At 28.7% G+C, this 23,153-nt stretch overlaps 1 protein-coding gene across 1 annotated transcript; it reads right to left on the bottom strand.

The window, feature by feature from the left end:
* Positions 1 to 5,849: 5,849 nt before the first annotated feature.
* LOC132943642 (piggyBac transposable element-derived protein 1-like) lies at positions 5,850 to 17,520 on the bottom strand. The gene is made up of 5 exons (XM_061012664.1): positions 16,659 to 17,520; positions 16,505 to 16,589; positions 11,379 to 11,482; positions 11,224 to 11,313; positions 5,850 to 5,995 (listed from the first exon to the last, which is right to left on the bottom strand). The coding sequence occupies exons 1-5, from the start codon at positions 17,518 to 17,520 to the stop codon at positions 5,850 to 5,852; spliced, it is 1,287 nt and encodes a 428-aa protein (XP_060868647.1).
* Positions 17,521 to 23,153: the final 5,633 nt, after the last annotated feature.

The following is a 23,153-nucleotide window of genomic DNA, read 5'->3' as shown; positions in this document are numbered from 1 at the left end:
GTTGAGCGTCTATATTACGATATCATCTATAAACACACACACATACAATGTATTATATATATAATATGTATACTATTATAATTGAATGTATTAAATTAACAAACTAGAATTAGGACGAGGGAGTAACGTCCCAGGGTATTTAAAACTATAGTAATAATAGTAATATAATATCGAGTTATATTGTAATAGTCTCGTTAACTTTATTATTGTATTAACAGTATTAATTACTGTTTTTTATTTACTGTTCCGTAAACAACCATAACACTGGACGTCTCTGCAGGGGTAAAACTCACGTGTTATTATCCCTTTTCAGTTCGAGGATCTGTTTCGTAAGTAGCTCGTATAATATATTATATAGCTCATGAGGGAAATTTTTTCAAGGTGGTGATTAGAAACGCAGATAATAGTATCGGAGGTAATGTCTGTAATTAATGGGCTTGGTGGTTGCGAGTCGAAAGTCACGCGTGTTTATCTGTATACCTAACAATACTAGCAGTCAATAGTTAGTAATATAATAATATGGTAACTAGACAAATTAATAATGATGTGGTGTAGGTACCTGTTATTATAATAATATGTGTCTGGATATTATGCAGGGTTGGAATGCCATAACATAGGTACCGTGGAGTTTTCAGTACTTGTGGTTTATTGATTGGATGCACTGGAATGTGATTTTGTTTGATTACATACATAGATACATTTAATATTTTACCATATAAGTAATATGTATGTAACTATGTTTTGTACACTACGATAAAAGATGCACAGAGCAGTTAAAAAAACAATATGACTGAATAATAATATAAAATATACACCCTTACACTAGCTTCAAATAGTGATTCAGACACGAGACACATTCCAACGCGCCAGACACCACATATATTATGCACTTTATCAGTTGACAAAATCATAAAACAAAAGTATAGTACACCACATAAAAATACCTAACTATAAATTTAGAACAACACCGTAAGATAAAAATATTAAAAATCACACATCCTTACCAACCACAATCAACAAACGGACATAATATATTAAGTTCATATAGTATTGAGAATCTCAACAAATAAGGTGGGTGGACATCACCTCCAAGCTTACAATATTATACCATACACCCCCCCCCCCCTCCCCCTAATAAGTCGGTGCTGTCTTGGCCCCTCTTATTTTAATAAAGTACCTAGGTACTTAATTCATTAACGCACGTGTACGCTTTAATTCTCATACTTCTTTTCATTATTATACGTTCGTAATAATTTGTACAAGACACTCAAATAAGTTGAATATAAGACTAAAATATCCACAACACAATTTTATTATTGAAGTCGTTTAATTACTAGTTGCTCTGAATTTAATATCTTAATCGACAGCTTATATCATTCACATATTAATACGCAATTAATCACAATATTATAATATTAACTCTGTTTAATATTAAGGTCCCATTAACCTTAAACAGAAATGGTCCAGGTACTATAAATTCAAGCGTTATGGTATTCTACAGAGGGTTATCCAATCACACATTCATACATAGGTATGGGTTGTGGGATGTACTAGGAATACATGCATTGAATTTACAAATCTATATTATATTTTCCGTTAGCACATAACTTCATTTCACATAATTTGTTCATAAGTAAAATGTAAATACATTAGAAACCGTTTATAATGACGTTCAAGGGTCTAGTCAAAATAAGTCATAATAACCGATTGTCATTACTCATTATCATCAAAATGATAAAATAAAAATTGAAAACTTGATTATATATATTATTTATTTGAACTTACTATTTTATTTCTTTATTTATTTTATTCTATTTTATTAATTGAAACGGGCAAAGCCCAGTAATAGTTTTAAATCAAACATTATAACAAAATAATTTAACAGATAGAAAGAAAAAGTGAACATAGTGAGATTAATAGATATTAAATATACGAAATAGCGAATAATTAATTAAGATTAATAATAACATTAATTAAAATAAATATGGTCTATTGTATTACAATCAATGTGTCATATTTGTATCACTAAATCGTGACTTCAATACACACAGTAAAAAATAAAATAAAAAAAGTTGTTTTATTATTTTAAAACTAAATATACATTATATTAAAAAAAAAAAAAACAGTTATCTTAATGTGTACTCTGTTTGTATAAAGATCATGCAGTATTTTTTTCACTTTCTTTAAAAATTGTTTTTAAGATTTAGTATTATTGGTTGTTATATTATTAGCTTCTATAACCATTTAATACAATAATTATATGTAAAGTATTTGTCCAATATAACCAAAAATAACCATCATAACATCCGTATAGTAATTATACAGACGTCATAATAATCGATACAAATTAGCACTTACAATATTGGAGTTTAACCGAGACCTTCAATCTCAGGTCATTACATTCGATATGTCACTACAACCGGTGTAAATGTGTAATTATAAACAGTTTATAGTTTTATACAGTACAGTCAACAAGTGGGTACCTATAGTAATTTTGATCATCGAACCAGACTCCATCGCCACGCTAACGGTCGAATTTGCGAATCTATCAAAGAAGCAACAACTGACATCTTAAAGGCTGAATATACACATATAAATTTCAATAATATATACCTAGTACCTACGTATAATCTAAAAACAGCAGTAGAATAATACGTACACTAGAGAATAGATTTCAGATACAAGGTAGACAGACACACACCCTAGGGCTATCGTTACTTTGATAGTTTGATACCTTGTTAGCACCCGGCTTATTGTTATTATATGTATATTCACATACCTATATACTGAATATAATATTATTATCTTATGGCCATTCTATTAAAATGATTATAATTTCTTATTCCCTACACATTCGTTTTCTATCCTGTACCTATTATATCCAATTTTAAACGCACATCTTGAATTTACCTATTCCTTACCTCCACTGTTCCCCACTTATATCTTAGTTTTTTTTCCCCAATACTCCATACAAATAAGGATAAATTCTTAGATTTATTTTTCAAATCCAGATTCCACGAGGAATTGGTTTGAAATATTTACAATAACATAATAATATGTCCACAGTGTGGTAAAGGTATATTTTTAACGATGACTTACAGTTTATTTAACTTCCTCATTTGTAGTTGAATAATTCTTTTATACCAATAAATAATAAAATAAAATTGCTTCATTAAAATTGATATATCTATTCATAATATTACTATAATAGTGTTATATATTGGTATAATAATAGTATGGTTTATATAGCTAAATTTAAAATATTGAATGTCAATATGATCGAGAAAAAAAATATAAAATTATTACCTAGTACGGGATTTTTTTTTTAAATCAAGAGTTCGACGTCATAATATTAGTGTTAATTGAAAAAAAAATCCTCATATTACAGCTGTAATTAAACCTATATTATTTTTATATAATAATAATTATAATATACGATATGTTGAATCTACGTTTTATGTACTTTCCGCACACGTCATTTGCACCACTACGTTGGTTTCACGTATTATCGCACACGTCGCACGCCGTGTCTGTGACGTAGACCCGATGAGATGCAAGCCGCGAGCGTTAAAATTTTGTTTGCTTCTGGAATTTCTGACATTCAAATCACAAAACAACTTATACTTACGTCACTATGATAATAATATTATATCATATCGATATACATAAAAATACGCTACGAAAATCTCGCACAATTGTTCATTTGAGTTATTCGGTAAACGAGTTTTACTAAATAATACCTATAATATAATACTTACCTGATTAATCGATAATTATACCTCCTCACCAATCACCATACACGATTCCACATTAAATCATGATAATAATGTTGTTACACTATCGAAAAAAGCAGTGAATCGAAATTGCAAATCAAGGCGTTTTCGTCGAATACGTATACAGCATTAGCATTTATTGGATTCAGGCGACGCAGGCAAGAAAATGGAACTCAAATATTATAAAATCACAATTCCCTTATTAAAATACATATTATGTGTTATATATGTTACGTTTAAGTAGAGAAGGGTGTCAGCACTGTAGTAAGGGATGGTGGGCTAGGGCAGACTACACCAGTCTAGGTGACAGTGAGTGAGAGTTCGCCCATGATGAGTGCGACGTGTTGTGTCGACCAATGTCTTTTATGTTAACTAATAAGTAATAACTATGTGAAATGTATTTAATAAACTGTTTCAACTAAATGCGAATGATTTAAATGTGTAACGTAATTCTATAATAACCCTATGAGAATTAGTTTATTACATATGTACCTATAACTAGTAGGTTATACAAAAACAAATTCTTAAATAATTGTTACCAGCATAAGCGTATACATAAGCACGTTATTGGAGGCAGCTAGGGGTTTCCAAGCCTCACCCAAAACGTGTAATAGCTTTTCCTAAATTTTTCCTAAAGTATTAAATAATATTCTCATTTTTTTTAAATTAAATTAAAATAAAATTTTTATAATTATTTTATATTCCCTATGATAAATATGGTATATACCATAGCTGTATTTGTATTAAGGACAACAATTTTTGTCGGTACATTGATGCGGTTATTATACATAATTGTACAGTACATGCACTGAACTATAATACAGACAGTATATTATTATTGTGAATAATTATACTTGAGTAAATACATTTTGTTTTTTTTTTCATAATTTTTTTATATACTACAACTCCCCTCAAACATTTTATCCTTAGTTGCGTTTCTGGTAACCAGATACGTATTATGGTATTTATTTTGTAGATACTACCATTTATATTAAAAAACATTTAGTTTTGAAACCCAATAAATTATAAATTATAAAGTGAACACATTCAAAGTGATACCTACTGTTTTTGAGCATTCAGGAAACATTAATTTTAACATTAGAAATCCTTAAGCTGTACAATAATTTTGACCAAAATTTACCAAAATTAACTCACACACGCATTCCTCGTATAACGCCCCAATGACGAAATTCACTTTAGAAGAAGTGGCGGTAATGCGATGGTTCCCAAACGTGTATTCCACGTGTGTAAACAAAAAATCAAAGTGACTGTCTCCAGAACGCCACGAGGCATACATTGGCGACAGCGTCAACTGGGGTGTAGGTGGAAGTATCACTGTGGGGTCACCTACATCGGCGGAAAAACAAAAAACAATAAATAATAATTAAAGATTATAAATACTTCATTTTCAAATATATAAATAATATGAATATATGATTGATCTGATGATTATAATTATTGCGAGTGTACCTACAATACAATGTGTATTTTTATCGCTGGTGTTACTATCAGACTTCCTATTTAACTCCTTATATAATTCATTCAACGATTTTCAATTTTCAGATAGTTTGGCACTTCAATGAAAATTGCATTGGTGCGCATACGTAGGTGTAATTATTGAAGTCTATTTTGATGCGATGGAATTCCGGTTGCTTCATAATGTATTGGTGTTGCGTGATGTTTTCTTATCTTATTATTTCTTTACGATGAAATATGGCCATATTTTAGTATACGGACTTCTCGGAAAAATTATGATATAATTATTAAGAAATGTTGGTTGCCTAATATTATGTTGTATAGTAATAAATAAAATAAAATATAATAAATAACACCACTTGTTATTATACTAAGACTGTGTTTATTGAAACCGAAACAACATCTCTGTGCAACGGGCAGAAGAGTACTGACCATCGCTATTCTAGAGGATAATACAATAAAACAATTATATCATAATATTGATAACACTTTGGTGTAGGGACACAATTTGGCAGTCGGCAGTCTGAAGTAGCCTGCACCAGTGTTTCCAACATATGTCCATCCTTACGTTGTAGCCGTCTCCGGCCACCATCCTTCAAATTAACTTAAGTAGGCGGGCTTTCTCTTCTCCTTGGCTGACTTCCGTAACGGGTTGAGTGGGTCGCTCCCAGCTGGCGTAGTACTTGTAGTAGTGGGTAACGGGCCTGCCCCTGTTACTTGATCTTCATACGGTTCCACACTATCAGCTGTAATTGGAAGGTCGAAACGGAACGGATTAACAAGTTATTATTCGTTAATTAATTAATTTTTATAGACTACCCAACACTGTCTACTAGTTATACAAAAAACAGTAATCTAGCTTTGGTCACCCAACATCACACCTTTTGATTTTCAAGTAGTCTTCAATAATTGACGAGTTGTACCAGTGTAAAAACTATTTATCTAAATATCCTGAGACGCTTGTGGATGCTTTCTTGTAAGGTCTTGTCTGATTTGACTGAAGTGGGATCGTATTTTTTTGGTGGTCCATAATTTTATTCTCATATTTATTTGATATTGAAATTAGAAATAGATGGATTATTTTTGATATGATATTTTGTGTAATGTTTAAGCTATTGGCTTTGTTGTTATGTTACAGTGTCCATAAGTTTGATTTGTATTTAAATTTAAATGAATCATTGTTTGATTGATGGAAATCTGGCATTACGTAATAAGCATTTGTTGTGTTTGTGTAATCGAAATAGTTTAGTTAAAGATCTATATTGTTTATTCTTAAATTCAGCTTTTCAATTTCTTATTTTAAATTAGCTATTTCTTGCTAAGCTTTCTGATTGAAAGTATTGCAGTCATGACTGTGTTTCTACAAAAATTAAACGAAAATTATGTAGCGTGAGAGTCAGATAGAAAAAATTAATAAGTTATTATTCGTTAATTAATTAATTTTTATGGACTACCCAACACTGTCTACTAGTGTTACAAAAAACAGTAATCAAGCTTTGGTTAACCAACATCACACCTTTTGATTTTCAAGTAGTCCTCAATAATTGACGAGTTGTACCAGTATACAAAAAATTTATCCAAATATCCTGAGACGCTTGTGGATGCTTTCTTGTAAGGTCTTGTCTGATTTGACTGTAGTGGGATCGTATTTGTTGGGTGGTCCATAATATATTGATTTGATATTGAAATTAGAAATAGATGGATTATTTTTGATATGATATTTTGTGTAATGTTTAAGCTATTGGCTTTCTTGTTATATTACAGTGTCCATAAGTTTGATTTGTATTTAAATTTGAATGAATCATTGTTTGATTGATGGAAATCTGGCATTACGTAATAAGGATTTGTTCCACTTTTTAACAGCTGTATGGCTAAGCTTTGTTTAATGATGCAGGTACATTTTTCCATTAGCAACCAATTTCACTCTATTAGCTCCATTACAAAATAAATTTGGGCCGTTAGTACTAGTGTGGTTAGCATCATAATTACTAGTATTTCAATCGAGTATTACATTTTGTAGGTTACCCTTACCTTGTAGCACCTTTTGTGTGGACATCTCGACTGACAGTAAATTGACTTATTAATATTGTAAATTTGCCATTGTACCATTATTTGGGTTTTAACTGTTCAATCGTGAGAGTCTGGAACAATTTAAACAAATAAGATATCTCACTCGGATCCCATTTCTGAAATTTGTGGTGAGATCTTACTAGACCACCACTTCCAATATTGTCAGGATCAAATAGCAATGAATAAGACCTACCTAGTAAGTATGTTTATTGAAGTTGATCTTTTCATACTCATAACTCAACTTGTATATTGAATATTATAAATAATAAACAAAAAGTATTAGTTTTATTATCATAGATAAACTGAATTAGGTAGTAAAATTACTAATAAGAAAATACATTATTGTAATAGTTATAGTAATATAAATAATATTCGCTCATTTTCGTACGCAACGATTTATCACTCTATTCAAATTGCACACATAGGTATTTTATATAGTGAGTTACTCAATAAGAAGGTACACTCGATATCTACTATTCAGCAGAGCAATGACCTATTTTACAATATTTATATACTTAGTAAGCATTGCTATTCTACATATTATAATATTAAACCAGTGTTGTAATTAAATTCGGAAATTAGGTTATATTTTATGACATTCCAGTTTTACGGAAAACATACCTAATCAATATCAAGAAAACGATCAAAGTATTTAAAGTGCATAATGATACACGAATCACAGGTTGCTTAATATATTATCATCGTTACATTTTATGCGTTGGAGGTTAGAAGGTACTTCAAAAAGTTCGACGTGTGGGGTTATAGTGAATTAAGCTCCCGGCGAGTGATGTGTAATCTTATTAAAAATAATTCAAAGTAAATTAGTTACCAATAAATCTTCTTCTAACTGGAAAAATCTAATTTTTATTGATATTATGAGTAAAATATACTAATATAAGTATATTATGGGATAGTATGACTATTAAAAATAAATATAATAATTAATAATATAGTTATTATAATAATTTTTATAGAATAGTTGTATAATCAAAATAAATATCATATTATTTTGTTTTAAACATTGATTCCAAAATGGACTTATTCGATAGCCTTACAAATAAAAGTTAAAACGTTCATTCGCAACATTTCATTTAATAGTTTTTTTTCATTCATTAAAAAAATTGGAATTTCGTTTTATTTTTTACATACTTAAAGTACAATTCACTAGAAATTTCCGGTTGATTGAATCCGTGTTAAATCATTGAATGGTGAACTGGAGCACGATTTATACTAAAGAAAAAAAAAATGTTCCCTGACGCAGAAATAAATGTATGTACACATCGTCGTTAAACCTATATAGTTCTCTCATTCCTTCCAGAGTACGAAAAATGGCAAGAATTTTGATAAATATTCTAGTTTATGGTGTTTTATTTATGTGTTTATTAAAAACAGTGATATAAATCTTAATATTATATTATTTTGAAAAAATCGACAAGAAATGTTTTATGATAGTAGATGAGCATACAAAATATTATCCATCACGAATCATTTTCAAATGGTTATCAAGGTTGGAACAAGGTTGGGTGGCAGTGTGAAGTTGCACCCCCCCCCTCCCCCCACAGTTATAAACGGTAGTACTATCTGTATGAATTAGATAAAGTTGGTTTAGCTCTGAGATTCAGATACGCATCTCATAGTAATTTATTAATAATAATTAAATAACAATAAACAAATTCATAATTATATAATATTTATATTATAATATAAAGAATACCGACCTTATACCTACGTAGGTATAGCATAAATTATAATATAATAATTAATTATATTAAATAGTTCTGGTCATGAAGGTATGTTTTTTATACCTGTTTTTAAATTTGTATAATCATTATAGAATAGTGTTTTGACTGGTTTATTGTGATTACTATTTTAAATTGATCACGTAATATCGTAACTTTCATACGATGAAATTAATAACTAAAATAGAAAATATAGTATAAGAATAATACTGTTAAGTATATTATAATATCAGTTAGAGGTTTTCCTGTTTAGAATAAATTATTTTTTTTAAACACAAATTCAATGTCAGTATTAATTAAAAAATAATTCTTATTTAATCATACACGACAAAAGTCCATGTTGATGATCACTCTCATTAATCATCTATACTATAGAAAATCGGCTTATGTTTATTAGTACTAATTAATGTATATGCCTTCACATTTTAAAAGAAATATAATTGTACGCGGGAACAATAAAGTTAAATTAAAAACAGTTACATTCCTTAGAAAGTCTATAGTTGAATTTTCTAAAATATGATATTATAGTAACATTACAGAATGAAGAGAATATTATTTATTATGTACCCATGACTTTTAGTACCCTTATCATAATATTAAAACTGACAAATTCAATATTGTCTCAACCATTGAAGATAATTATTTAAGTCAATTAAATATTTGAAATAGATACATGACGTGTAATAACAAAAACAAAATTAAATGTCATTACAATTAAAATAATTTCCATTTAAAACCAATGTACAATAATGTATTGATTATCAATAATATATTAATGAATGTCTATTGTCTATAATATATTGAAAGTGATACTGAAATACTGAAAATACTGAATAATGTATTTAATACAATTTGTATACTTGAATATTTTATACAATAATAATAAAAGTAGATTACGACACGGTGTAATATTAAATATCATTATCAATGTTAATTTAAACTTTAAATAATCTCATTCAGGTATGCATTCAGAGCTGAAAAATGAGTTTTGATTTAAAATGTAATTATATGATACTTTGTCTGATCGTTGGAATGCTCAGTAAAAGATTAACCTGTAGGTATTGATTGAAAGTCGAGGTTAATGCACTTATAAAATACGTATTTCGAGCTTGGTTGGAACTAACGAAAAAAAATTAGACAGCTCATTCGTACAAGTCGATGTAATTAAATAACAATTTGGGATGAGTCAAATTTATTACGTTTTTTTTTCTTGATACTTTTGCGACCACGTGTGATGGATTTATTTATAAGCAATAAAAGACCACTGTTCAATGAGACTTTTTTATAAGAAAAAAAAAGAAGCCAACAAGTGACAATTTATTTAATTTGATAGCAATTATTATTTGGGGTATATGAAACGTTAAAGTTGTATTATTATTATTATTATTTTTTAATGATATACGTAACGACTTTCGATGTTTTATTTTGAGACAATAAACTCCATATTTGTGGCACGTGTACGGCGAATTAGTTCTACTTGACTCCATAACAAATAAAAATAACTAAAATTATCTCGGATGAAAAAGTGGCACATTTGGAAAAAAATTCACATTAATCTTTAATCTAATGGCTGTGATATTGAGACAATGGTCGAATTTGTACGTACTGATCATACATTTGTATGGTATTACTATCAAAATAATATTTATTGTTTCCCTTAATGCCTTCGTACAATCATTTAAAATGTAAAAAACCAAATTGAAATTTATATAGTACGTAATTTGTTCAGAAAAAATTTATTTTTTACGTACACTCAAGTTACTCAACGTTTATTATGCTTAATAATATATTATATTATATGCCTACACGGCTACACCTATATACATAAAATAACTAGTATTTGAATATAAATATGCATTAATACCTTGGTAAGGTGATTTAAGTTGATAATTGGCATGTTGCATAGGCGTGTCCAGACCTTTGATGCAGAGGGTGCAACCACCTAAAACCTTAGCCTTAGCCTTCCCATTTTTGAACAATTTTTGTTATTTTAAAATTTGTCATTATTATAACTAATATGAAAAAAAAGTTGTCCTTATTTCAGATTGCATAGAATGGATGTCAGTAGGTAAACAATTAAAATAAAACCATGCATAAAAAATAAATATAATATTATATAATATATATGTGTCAGTTAGTTATAATACTATAATTTAGTTTTTTACAGTCAATTATTTCTTCTAATTGACTTTCGACTTCTGATTGATCTTCATCTTCAACGGTGAAGTCGGTGAAATAATATTGTATATGTCTATCTGGTTAAGTTATGTAATATCATTCGAATAAACTATTTCATTAATGGTTGAAGTAGGGCTTCTACTTGTCATAACACTATCAGATGTTTCATTGTCTTCTTCAATAATTTGAAAATAATAAGTTTCATCATCTCCAGATAAATCATTGATCTTTCTTGAGTCTGTAATACTGTCTCAATTGAAAATGTTTGATACAAATGTTTGATTCATTTTATAACTGTTATACTATATTATCTTAGTCCGTGGCGAACGCCGAACATATCCATAACATGCCCAAAATAGTATTTACGTTGATTGTATACCTATATAATATATATATGTATAATATACATTGTATATACTAGCTGATCCCGTACACTTCGTTACCCGTTAAATGTACAAACTGTATATGACTCAAACTTTGTTCAATGCGTTATTTAAAATTAGGTTTATGATGTTCTAGATTTATCTTAACTTTTCTGTTGCCCGGAATAAAAATTCTGATTCGCAGCAGTATATTATCAGGTAGGCAATCAATAACTTGCGGTAGATCGCGGACCACGTGCTGTTTTTACGTAAGTGTATGGTTTAACTCTAGAGTATCAAAGTTATACCAAGTTTGTCGTTTTTACTTAATTTCACCTACGGTGGATTAATATAATCAATTAATACAAAATCCTAACCTAACCTAACTGTACTAAAATCCGATATTAAAAAAACCAAATTTAACCCTTTTTAAATTAGCCTATCTTCTTCCCAGAGGTCTAATCTACACACAAACATTCATATATATAATATATATTGAAAAAAATAATAATACAAATCAACAAACATGTCCGATTAACCAATAGCAACCGATATAATATAATACACTATTATTATTTTTATTTTTATTTTTTTCTGGACAACGCTTATCACTTAGGGGTGTGAAAAATAGATAGTAGCTGATTCTCAGATGTGAATATGCATATAAAATATCATAAAAATCGGTCAAGCCATTTCGGAGGAGTATGGTAACTAACATTGTGACATAAGAATTTCATATATTAGATATATTGTAGGGCCATGTTCAAACATCGCGTATTCTATTATTATACCAAAACGGATTTTTTAATAAAAAAAAAAGAAAAGCTTTCTTATTAATAACTGCTACAATTATAAGTTTTTTCAAATTTTAATTTAAATATTTTTTTTCCGTTTTGTACAGCTTTTTATGTATGTTACTTTTGTAAGTTATACGAGGAGAGGTATAGGTACCTACTTATATATTATTATAATATTTTTTTAAAACTTTCTATACACGCTCGAAGAAAAGTTTTGATACATGCACATTGTATATATTTATGAAAAAAAGTATCGTAATATTATGGTGTAGGTACTATTTATTAAAATTATAGTTATTGGAGTATGTTAAATAATCAAATTATGTTTTAGATTTATCTTAACAGCTTACTAGGTCGTTAATATTATATTGACTAATCACTTCAACGAGCATATTTTTTTAATGTTATATACGAGTCTAATGAAAAGTTGTCCTTTTTTATTATTGATCTCATTTTATTATAATACAACATCTTGGTCATCATACATATTAAATTGATTTTATGCACACTAATATTGCTATTTATTGTTTTAAAGATTATTATTTATTTGTGTTGTCTACATGACTATATTATCGGTAGGTAGATATCGGTTTTCGAACAATTTAATGTTAAGAGATAACTGTAATCATTATATTCTTTATAATAATATAATATAATTTAAACATTTCGTGTTTAATAAATAAAATATATTGAATCAATTATTTATGTAATTACGAAAAAAATATGTATAGAACGCATACACACACTCACACATTACGAAAATTAAAATTGCACTACAACACCATTAATGTTTTTAAATAATACTTATAGGTACCTATACTAATATATTAATATTATAGAGGCGTAACTCGTAATTCGCTGACGCAGTTTTTATTAACAAATGTGGTAATGCCTGATGCTTAATATATTACGGTGTTTTAAAAACAAATTGAGAACCATGGCATGAACAGTTATTAAATTCACTAATACCTACTCGGCCACTATAGTAGATTATTTTATGACAATATAATAAATCCATGATCTACTTAGTATTGGCTATAATCCGGAAAACGAGAATTTCAAAAATCATAATGTGAGACCGGCACATTAGTACAAAACACATTACACGAATTTTTTAGAACCAAGCCTATTCACTTTATACAACGTCTACCATTCTCACTACCTACCTATTTAATTTTTTTAAATTTTTTAATAATTTATTATAACTTTTTAAATAATGTTCAATCGATGTAAAAGTGTGATGCACTCTGTCAGATGCACTCGTCAACACAAAATTTCCATTTTTAGTACTCTCGTGGTGGTGAAATATTCGGAATGGACATTTCCATCAGTCTAGCCATCTTTATGGGTTCACCAAAAGTTATTTCAATGGTAATATTTCACTTTTATTTAAATAACGTCAACTTAAAAAAATAGGCCATGACCAGTTTTTTTCCATACTACTTCCAAATTATAACAGAAATATCATATCATTATTTATTTCCAGTGAAAGTCAACATTCTACAAACTGACGGGCGTGGCAGCTATTTTGTGATAATAACTTAGGTAGGCTTACCACAAATATTATTTATAAGATACAATAATTATATAAAAATTCTTCGGGCTGTATATTTTGGTACCTATATAGGTACTATCGATCGACTATCGTTAAAACACACACAAATGAATTGACAATTATTTACGATGCCGTTTATGAGAAGAGAGTGCCGATAGGGGACGTAGTTATATACAGTTCGTCTACAACATTACAACCGTGTTGAAAGTATCACGAGATTTATGGGCTTGGTTTTTATAATGTTTTCATTTATTTTTATCAGGTTGTATTTAATCAGCAGAGAAAAAATATGTAGGTAAATATTGCTATTTTTTTTTTATCATCATTAGTCTATAAGAAATTATGACTATTATTGATAAGTAGGTATCAGAATAGAATGCATATTATTATTTAAAGAGATACCTAGGTACTCCACAATAATTCGTAGACTATCATTAGTAGATTAGCAAGTAGCTACTGATTAAGTGGTCCTAAACAATTTGACGTAATAATAATAGAGTTTGAGGCGTTTTAAAATATTATTTCAAAGTCATGTCAGGAATGGAGTTTAATGTAAATTTAAAACTTAAAACTTCGGTCATTGAAAAACATCACGAGTAAATACAAAGATTTGAATCAAGAACAAAAATGGTTTTTGCTCTAAAAAGTCATGGTTAGCATATAAGCAATTAAAATATAACGTTCAACAGATAAAATAAACATCAAACTATCAAATTAAATTATTAATGTAATGATACAAACACAATATCGAGATAGGTAGGAATACTTATACCTATCCACTTTTAAGTTCAGCTAATTTGTGTATCATAAAATAGATAAGTTGTGTTAAAAAACTTTAAGAACTCGACATGATTGAATCGAGCGTAATCTCGTAATTTCAAATGACTTATAGTCAAAATCGTGCAAGTTATATTGAAAATTCACAGAAACTAATTAGTGAATGTGATTAGGTAGGTACTATTAAGCTGTTCAATTATTTTCAATTTGGTAAACTTAAGGTTGCAATATGTACCTTGCATAGATGTAAACATCAAGTGAATATAATATATTTCTTACCCGAATACATTTTAGCAGTGTATATAATATGACAGCAGCTAATAAATAATTACCATCTATTTTAATATCTTTTTATTTTTTATATAATATTATGTCTTAAGCAAAATATGTTTTAACTGTTGCAAAGTTTAATAACACTCTAGTAGTATGGTCGAATATAAATGCACATTTATATATATATTTTTAAATTGGACTTCCTTCAAAGTTATAACGTTAATGTTTGTTATTTATTTTTATTTATAATCGTTTTTTGATTAAATCATTACCATGAAATACTTAAACGTACCTTAATAACAATAAAACGTTGACTAAAATAGTTGGCAATGATTGTTAATAGTGGAGCATTGTAGATATTTTCTCTAAATATATGCCCGATAACATCAATTGTTAGCTAATGACTATAAAATAATTGGCCAATTTTTAAGGAAATGAAACTTTTTCCCGAGGCATTTAACTATTGCGTAATTTCCAATTGTATGACCTTGACCGTAACGCAAACAATATACGATGTACAATGTACAATATAATTATTATTTTTATAAAATAAACTTTGAATAATGGTAATAAATAATAATAGTAATAATAATTATAACGATAATCATAATACTGTGTCGTTATAAGCAACATAAATAATTAAAACAACTGAAAGAAAAAAACCTTGTTGGACAGGGAGCAATATTATGCATCTCATATCTGAGAACAAAAAACAATAACGGTATTCTAATATTATAACTTGCATCAAAAGTGTCTTGTATATAACAATTTTTTTAAAAAGTAATATCGTTAAAATGGATTTTCAGTTATTACAATCAGTTTCAATAACCGATGAATTTATTTCTTTAATAATATCACATTGTAATAGTAGGTAGGTCCTTATAAATAATAAGTTACCGCGGTAGCCTTGAATATTTTGTTAGAAGCACTTTTCTAAATACTGTTTATATACGGATAACTAATTGGGTCAGGATTCTGTTCTGAAATAAGTGTAACAGATGTATAATAGTATATTATATACGCAGACGTGTATCCTCCTGAGGCTCAACGTCCATTATAATGGACAATTATTATTACTGCTTTAGCGCCCAAGCTTAATTTTATTTTTGTATTTTTATAAGCCCGTTGTCCACTACAGTGGACATTTTCTCTTATCACCACAAAAGCCCGCCAATTTGTTTTTGCTTATCTTTACTTCTGTCAATATAACCTTAAACTAGTGATAATTTGGGAGGATAAACATGTGTTTGATAATTTTTATCTGTTACCATTTTGGCTACAACACATATTTTAAAATGTCCATTGAATTGGACATTGGGTTGATATTAATTCAAAATAACAATTTATTAATATTATTAAATATTTTTATTAATATTAATAACTACCTTTTGTAATTCTAAAATAAATCTATTATAGTTTAACTATACACAATTATTTTGAATGAAAATTTTTAAAACAATTGTTTTTTACGTTAATACAAAAATATAAATTACATTTAGTACACCTAAATTTTGTTTTTTGTTTGCAGCCTTCTTTGCGACACCTTTGAGAATTTTTAAGTTCCATCATTTCCGGCAAATGTTTAGCTCCTACAAATTAAAATACAAATAATTTTAAATTTACTATAGGTAGTTTAATAATTGTTTATTTATATATACCTGCATTTCTAATTTTCACTGGTGGCAACGGGACATGTTTGCCTGAATTTGACTGACAATCAACATATTTGTCGTCTGAATCTTCACTATCGTCTTCTTGTGTACTATTTATTAACTCATGGGCTAGCGTAATTCTAAAATCGAGGAGCTGCGGGATTTTCTTTTCTGGAGTATTTTTTCTTTTTAAATCTTGTTTATAAAGTATCCAACTGTTTACAACTGCTAAGTCAACAGAATGCATTATTGTTCTTAATGTCCATTTGTTTGTTCTATACTTCATGCGGTAGTATGCGATCATACGATCACATAAATCTACTCTACCCATATTTTCATTATATTGTTTTACAACAATAGGCCGAGGTACATCAATTTTCACTCTTTTCATTTTATTCCAACGTTTACATACATTAATTGGATTTTTTCCACATTCAGTTGAAAGCAAATGTATAGGTTTGTTGTCAAACCATTTATTAAGACATACTTTTTTATCTTCTCTAACATATTGTATCGTTGTCCCTCTAGGTTTTTTCATAAGTATTTTATTTGATACTAAATTGACCGTTTTTGGTATATTATTTTTCATAACAGTGCCAGTACTCAACATTTTCTTTGTTTTCAAAATGTCTAAAAGTTTTTGCGTTGTAAAAAATCGATCAAAATAAAGACAAGTACCTAGAGGTATGGTCTTTGATAAATGAATAACAGCTGATTCACCTACAGTTAGAGGATATTTACTTTCTGTAATAAACGATGAACCTTTACCTTGGTATACACAAAAATCTAACACTAATCCATGTTTATTGGCTAAAATAAAATTTTTTAATCCAGTTGGATTAGGTTTTCCTCTAACATATTGTTTCATTTTAGTATTTCCTGTAAATGGTATTATTTGTTCATCGATACTTAAATGTACATCTCATATCGACCGGTAGCAGTCAGCTCTTACTGCTTCTAATAACGGACGAACTTTCCATAAAGAATCTTTTTTCTCTTCATTAGTTATTGCATTGTCATTTACAACTTTTAAAAAACTACGAATATTAAAAAAACGATTTCTAGACATAGTGTTACTAATAAGAGGTACCCTAGTGGTTTTTGCACAAAACATACTCATTCTTGGATATCCTAAGCTTGACATAAATATATTACATCTGATAAAACGTTTCATTTGAATTGATGTCACTTTTATAGATTTTCCTGTTTCTACAACACTTTTAATATTAGTGCAATTTACCATATTTTCAATAGTTTTTTCGTTAATATATTGATTAAAATAATTGATAGGGGTCCAGTCATGTCTTTCTGCGCCATTTCATAGTATTTATATATTTAATTTGTTGAACGTTTGGATTCAAATTATTATTAGAATTATTAGAAGTGTCAATCTGATTCGCATCAACTGATGTACCATAACCAAAATTCAAATTAGAGTTTTCTAATTATTCAAAATATTCATTCGTTTTCTAATAATAATTGATCGATGTCCTTGTTATCGTTTATTATATTATTTACCATATCAAAATCTTCTTCTTCCTCACTTCCTTCGAATTCTGAAGTATTGCCATTGTCAATTTGTTCAAAAAGTATGTTTATATTGTCATTCGTCAATACTTTACCACGACGATTCATTATGAATTATAAATTATAACGTAAATTAAATTATTTTATAAGCACATACTCGCACTACGCACATTTACTAATACGATTGACACGGCGACACGGCACCAACTGAATTAAATATCAGTAATTCAGTAATAAACATTAAATACAAATAATAAACACAATGGGGAAGTTTAATAAAACCCAAAATAAATACAGCCATATAAAATAATAATATAATTATAAAATGTTGATATACCGACCTATAACTTCGATTAAATATTTTGATGTCACTGTTTATGAACTCCTTGTATTAATAAAAGCCCAGTGTCCATTTCAATGGACAATTTTCAATTATGAATTAAAATAGATTAAACAAATTGTTTAGACCCCCAATGTTAAAAATAAGATTACAATATACACATATACAAGGATAATCAAAAAAAAAATATTTATATAGTTATAAGTTTAATATACGTTGAAGATATCAACATTAAAAAATTGCATAGAACAATATAATTTATTTGATACTATACTGATACTTAAAACAATGAACTAGTATTATATAATGTTTTTACATTGTGTGAAATATTGTATTTAATTAGATCATAACGTATTTTAAAGTTTAAATATACTCAAGAATTATAAAAAAACACTAAAAAAAAAAAAACAAATGTCCATTGTAATGGACATCGGGTTGACAATACTACAAATATTTTGGTTAGGTCGGGCGTTTATACGTGTAAAAAAAATGTCCATTGAAATAGACATTGGGCTTGTGGTACTACAAAATTTAAATACGTGATGGGCCTCAGGAGGATATAATATAATAATAATAATATAACTCGACGGAAACGTTATAATATAAATAAAAATAAATCACACAGTACGACCAGCGCATCGGTGGAATGACATTTAACATTTATTAACTCAATAGTATAATATAATATGAAAACTGATATGAGAGACATAAACGCATTGACAAAAACAGGGGGGGGGCTTGGGGGAACTTAGTCCCCCCAAATGTCGGTCAAGTCTCTCCAGTTCAAAATCTAGTAATTAGTACTATTTTTTTATATTCTGTGGTACTAAGCAATATGGCCAATGGGAGGGGGGCTTGAGTCCCCCCAAAAAATTTAGTCAATTTGCGCCTATGCATATACGGAGTCGACGGTAGAGTGTAGGTACGAGTGTAGATCAATCGATCAGTACTCAGTGATTCTACGATTTGCCCAGAGCAAGGTTTGACCAATGGACCGGCAAACGGTGCCTACTGCCCTTACAATACATTGGATAATAATACAATATACAATAATTTTTATATATGTTTATACTTATTTTCCTTTTAGGTACTTATTTAATTTCGTTATCCGCAGTGTAAGCCTCACAATGATTTTCTAAACTAAATATTCCAGTGCCATTTACACTTATTATTAATGGTGCTGTTACATTTTTACATGAAATTTTAATATTTTCTTTGCTCGTTACATATAACCATGAATTCTTATTTTCTAACTTAAGCCATACATTGTGGCTAAACTTAATGTATTTAATAGTTCATACGTTTGGAAGTGTTTTAGGATTTAAGAATAATATTGTTTCGCATGAATCTCTTACGTGTTGTATAGGTTGTTCATGATTACAAATAATAGTGTTTGTGGTTGTTTTACATTTTGAAAGTTGATAATTACTTATTTCTATATAATATAAAAGTGATTTATCTATTGCTATATAATCAGAATTTGGTTCTATGATAGCATACAAATTACTTCGTACTTTTACAGGTTAAAGGAATATATTTATACAACATAATATGATCGTAGTTGTCAATTAATGGAATTTCCATAACAAACATTGTGATTCCTTTTATGTACACTACACTAATTTCCTCTATCCGTAGTAGTTCGATATCCCCTTCTCTGCTAGGTCAATTGGTAAGCCTAATCCTATTGTTAATTGAATTTGTATTTCATTTAATATTGTTGGATGAATTATCTTGCGTCTAATAGACTTGGATGAATATGACCTAAAAGTGCTGAATTAACGATATTAACCAAATTGTCTGTTTCGTAAACATACTGGGTTAAAATTACATTTAAGAGTGCTATGTGTTCTGTCAGTGCATTTTGGAATTTTAGAATATCTATCTCTATCACGTCTGTTTTATGTAATAAATGATTGTACCCGTCTACCAGAGATCCCTGTTTCTTTTCTAATTCGATTAATAAGGAATTTACATTTGTTAACACTGATTTCATAACTTGTGTTTGTGTTTCAGTTATTTGGAAAAGTTGTGATTTAGAGCGTTCGAGTTCCTTGATTTTGTCGTAAAAATATTTAGCGTCAGTATCGTTGCATACACCAAATAATACGTTAGCCACGCGTCCTATCATATTAATTATTCCTCTCCTAAAATGTATATTATATGATTTTGGTTGCTCGACAATTTTTATGACGTGATTTTTGTTACTGTTGATTTCAGTCAAGAAGTTTGCCGCTTGATTAGTGTACTGTATACAAACATGTTTTGTGTATTCTATCTTAAGATTATTTCCTAACTCACAGGATTCTTTTATTTTATTATTGATCTTTTGAATTTCTGACTGTTTTTTATTATAGTTGGTGATATTCACATATGTGAGTAACTTACAATGCGAATTGGACAGTTGGAGGGTACTTATTGTTTGGAAATATATCCCTGATGGTTGTGTGATAGGTGTGTTTGTGAATTGTGTATTTACTTGTATAATACTGCCCAGTCCGAAACAATATAATATTTGTTTATTAGATATATTATTGTTTTCATATATTTTATATTTAAAAAAATAATATTTTATTTTTTTATTTCCAAACAGGAATAAATTGTTGTTGAGTTACTCAATAGTTTAGGAGCTTCAATCATTTTCACATATTCCTCGGGGTACCAGCAAACATCCTCTACTGTTAGCCATTTCCAGTTTGTTTTATACATCAGATCATCACGATAGCTTTAACCTTTAAAAAAACAAAATATTGATATAGTAATACCTAATAATTAATTTCACTTACTTTCAATTATTTCTTTTTTTTGTTTCTTTTATTCCTAGATAAAACTCCCCTTCATACTGGACCATAACATCGTCTCCAACAGAAAAGTTTTTCTTAAATTTAGTAGATTCCGGGACCCAATACTTTTCCTGCTTTTGGACAAAGTTGTATACCTGTTTCATCACAGTTAATAATTCTTTTACTATCCTAAAGAATATCTGAACATCCTTCTTCATTTAAAAATGATAAAACACCATCAAACCAAAATCTAATGAAATTTTCAGTGACGGCAGCTCTTGCCTTAGATATAATTTCTGTGTAATTCCTTCCTACTTCCTAACCTAATCATTTTTGCCAGGTCTATCATCATTAAAAGGGTTTTTCCTTGGGAAACTTTTTAATACTTTCTGAATAGAATTTTTAATATTATTAGGGTGGACTGAAAATCCTACATTAGTCTTAGCCAAAATCCATTTAACAATTTTATCTTCTACGTTCACCGATAAAATATTATTAGGTCCCATTTTACGTAAAATAGGAACTTTTTTATTAACTTTACTTAACTTTATCGTTCAAGAGATTCTAGGGCATAATTTTGCTGTATCATTAAAACTATTGTCAATGTTGTTAATATTTTTAATTATTTTATTAAAATGATGATGATCGTGAATTATATTAATAACCTTTTCATGTTCTCTTGTTTTCCAATTATTTGTTATATGCTTTGTGGTTTTGTAACAAATAAGTAATTTTGACGGATTGAAAAAATTGTTTTTGTTCGCATTTGATTTTCTCTATTCTAACAAATTTTCAATTTTTTATTTAATTTTTCATTATTTTCATTAGAAATTTTTAATTGTTTGTTGAATTTTTCAGTTTTTTGCGTCGTTAATTTTGTTTGCGTTAAAACTATTGATAAAATCGTTTGTTGTCGTTTCTCCGTGAAGGTATTGTATTAGTCTATTTTTTAATACAGGAACTGTGCCTGTGGTGATTAGATTTCGTTTAGTAAGTTCAGTTATTAATTTAGTTTTCAGTAATTTATCGATATCTTTTGAAGATACTGTGAGAAGTCCGTGGATCTAATAAAATCTCAGTAATATAGCTATGACAAAACTACGCAGTAAATGAAATCCCGCATCGATCATAAAATTGGCCAGCTACAAGCACATGTGCAGACCCATGGGGTTCTCCGTTTTATAGTACACAAAAAAGGTGACTCTCCGGTATTCTTCTCCCCGGAATTCCGGTCACCGGCGATTCTAAACTCAGCTAAAGTCCTCATAGTGCCGTACATTTGGCCTTTATCTTCACTTGGTCTACTCCCATTCCCGCCTTAAGTGATCTTCATGTTGTGGCTGATCATCATGGTTGAACGGTTTCTTAATTCTTTTTGATTGCATAATCAATTATTTTTTTGCATCGTCACCATTTGTAATACCTTGAGGCAGGTACTTTTAAATAATATATTTTATTAACATTTAACAAATTTAATACAATCTAATTCGAGAGCAAAATCGTTTTGTCACTCACTCGCACGTTAACAATATAATATTTGACTATATAATTATTAGGTTATGTCTAAATTATCATATCACGTTATCGAACTTTTTTTGCCTAGCTTATTTTGAAGTGAAGTTGTTGCGGTTGGTGATTTAACTGGGTGTTTTTGTTGTTGAAGAAATCGGTAACGTCGTTGTAATAACGCAAAAATATGATAAATATAAAAACGACTCCTGTTGATAGTTATATTAAAATCGGGTGTTAAAATTATGTATCTGTATGATTCTCTATACTTAAAGTGCTGGAGAATAATACCAGATGCAAGTACTAAAATCACGCTATTACCTTCCTCCAGGTGTTCGGAGG

Source organism: Metopolophium dirhodum, chromosome 4 (assembly GCF_019925205.1).
Source record: "Metopolophium dirhodum isolate CAU chromosome 4, ASM1992520v1, whole genome shotgun sequence".
Classification (NCBI taxonomy): Eukaryota; Metazoa; Arthropoda; class Insecta; order Hemiptera; family Aphididae; genus Metopolophium; species Metopolophium dirhodum.
Note: the sequence above shows the minus strand (reverse complement) of the source record. Positions and strands in the feature narration are given on the sequence as shown.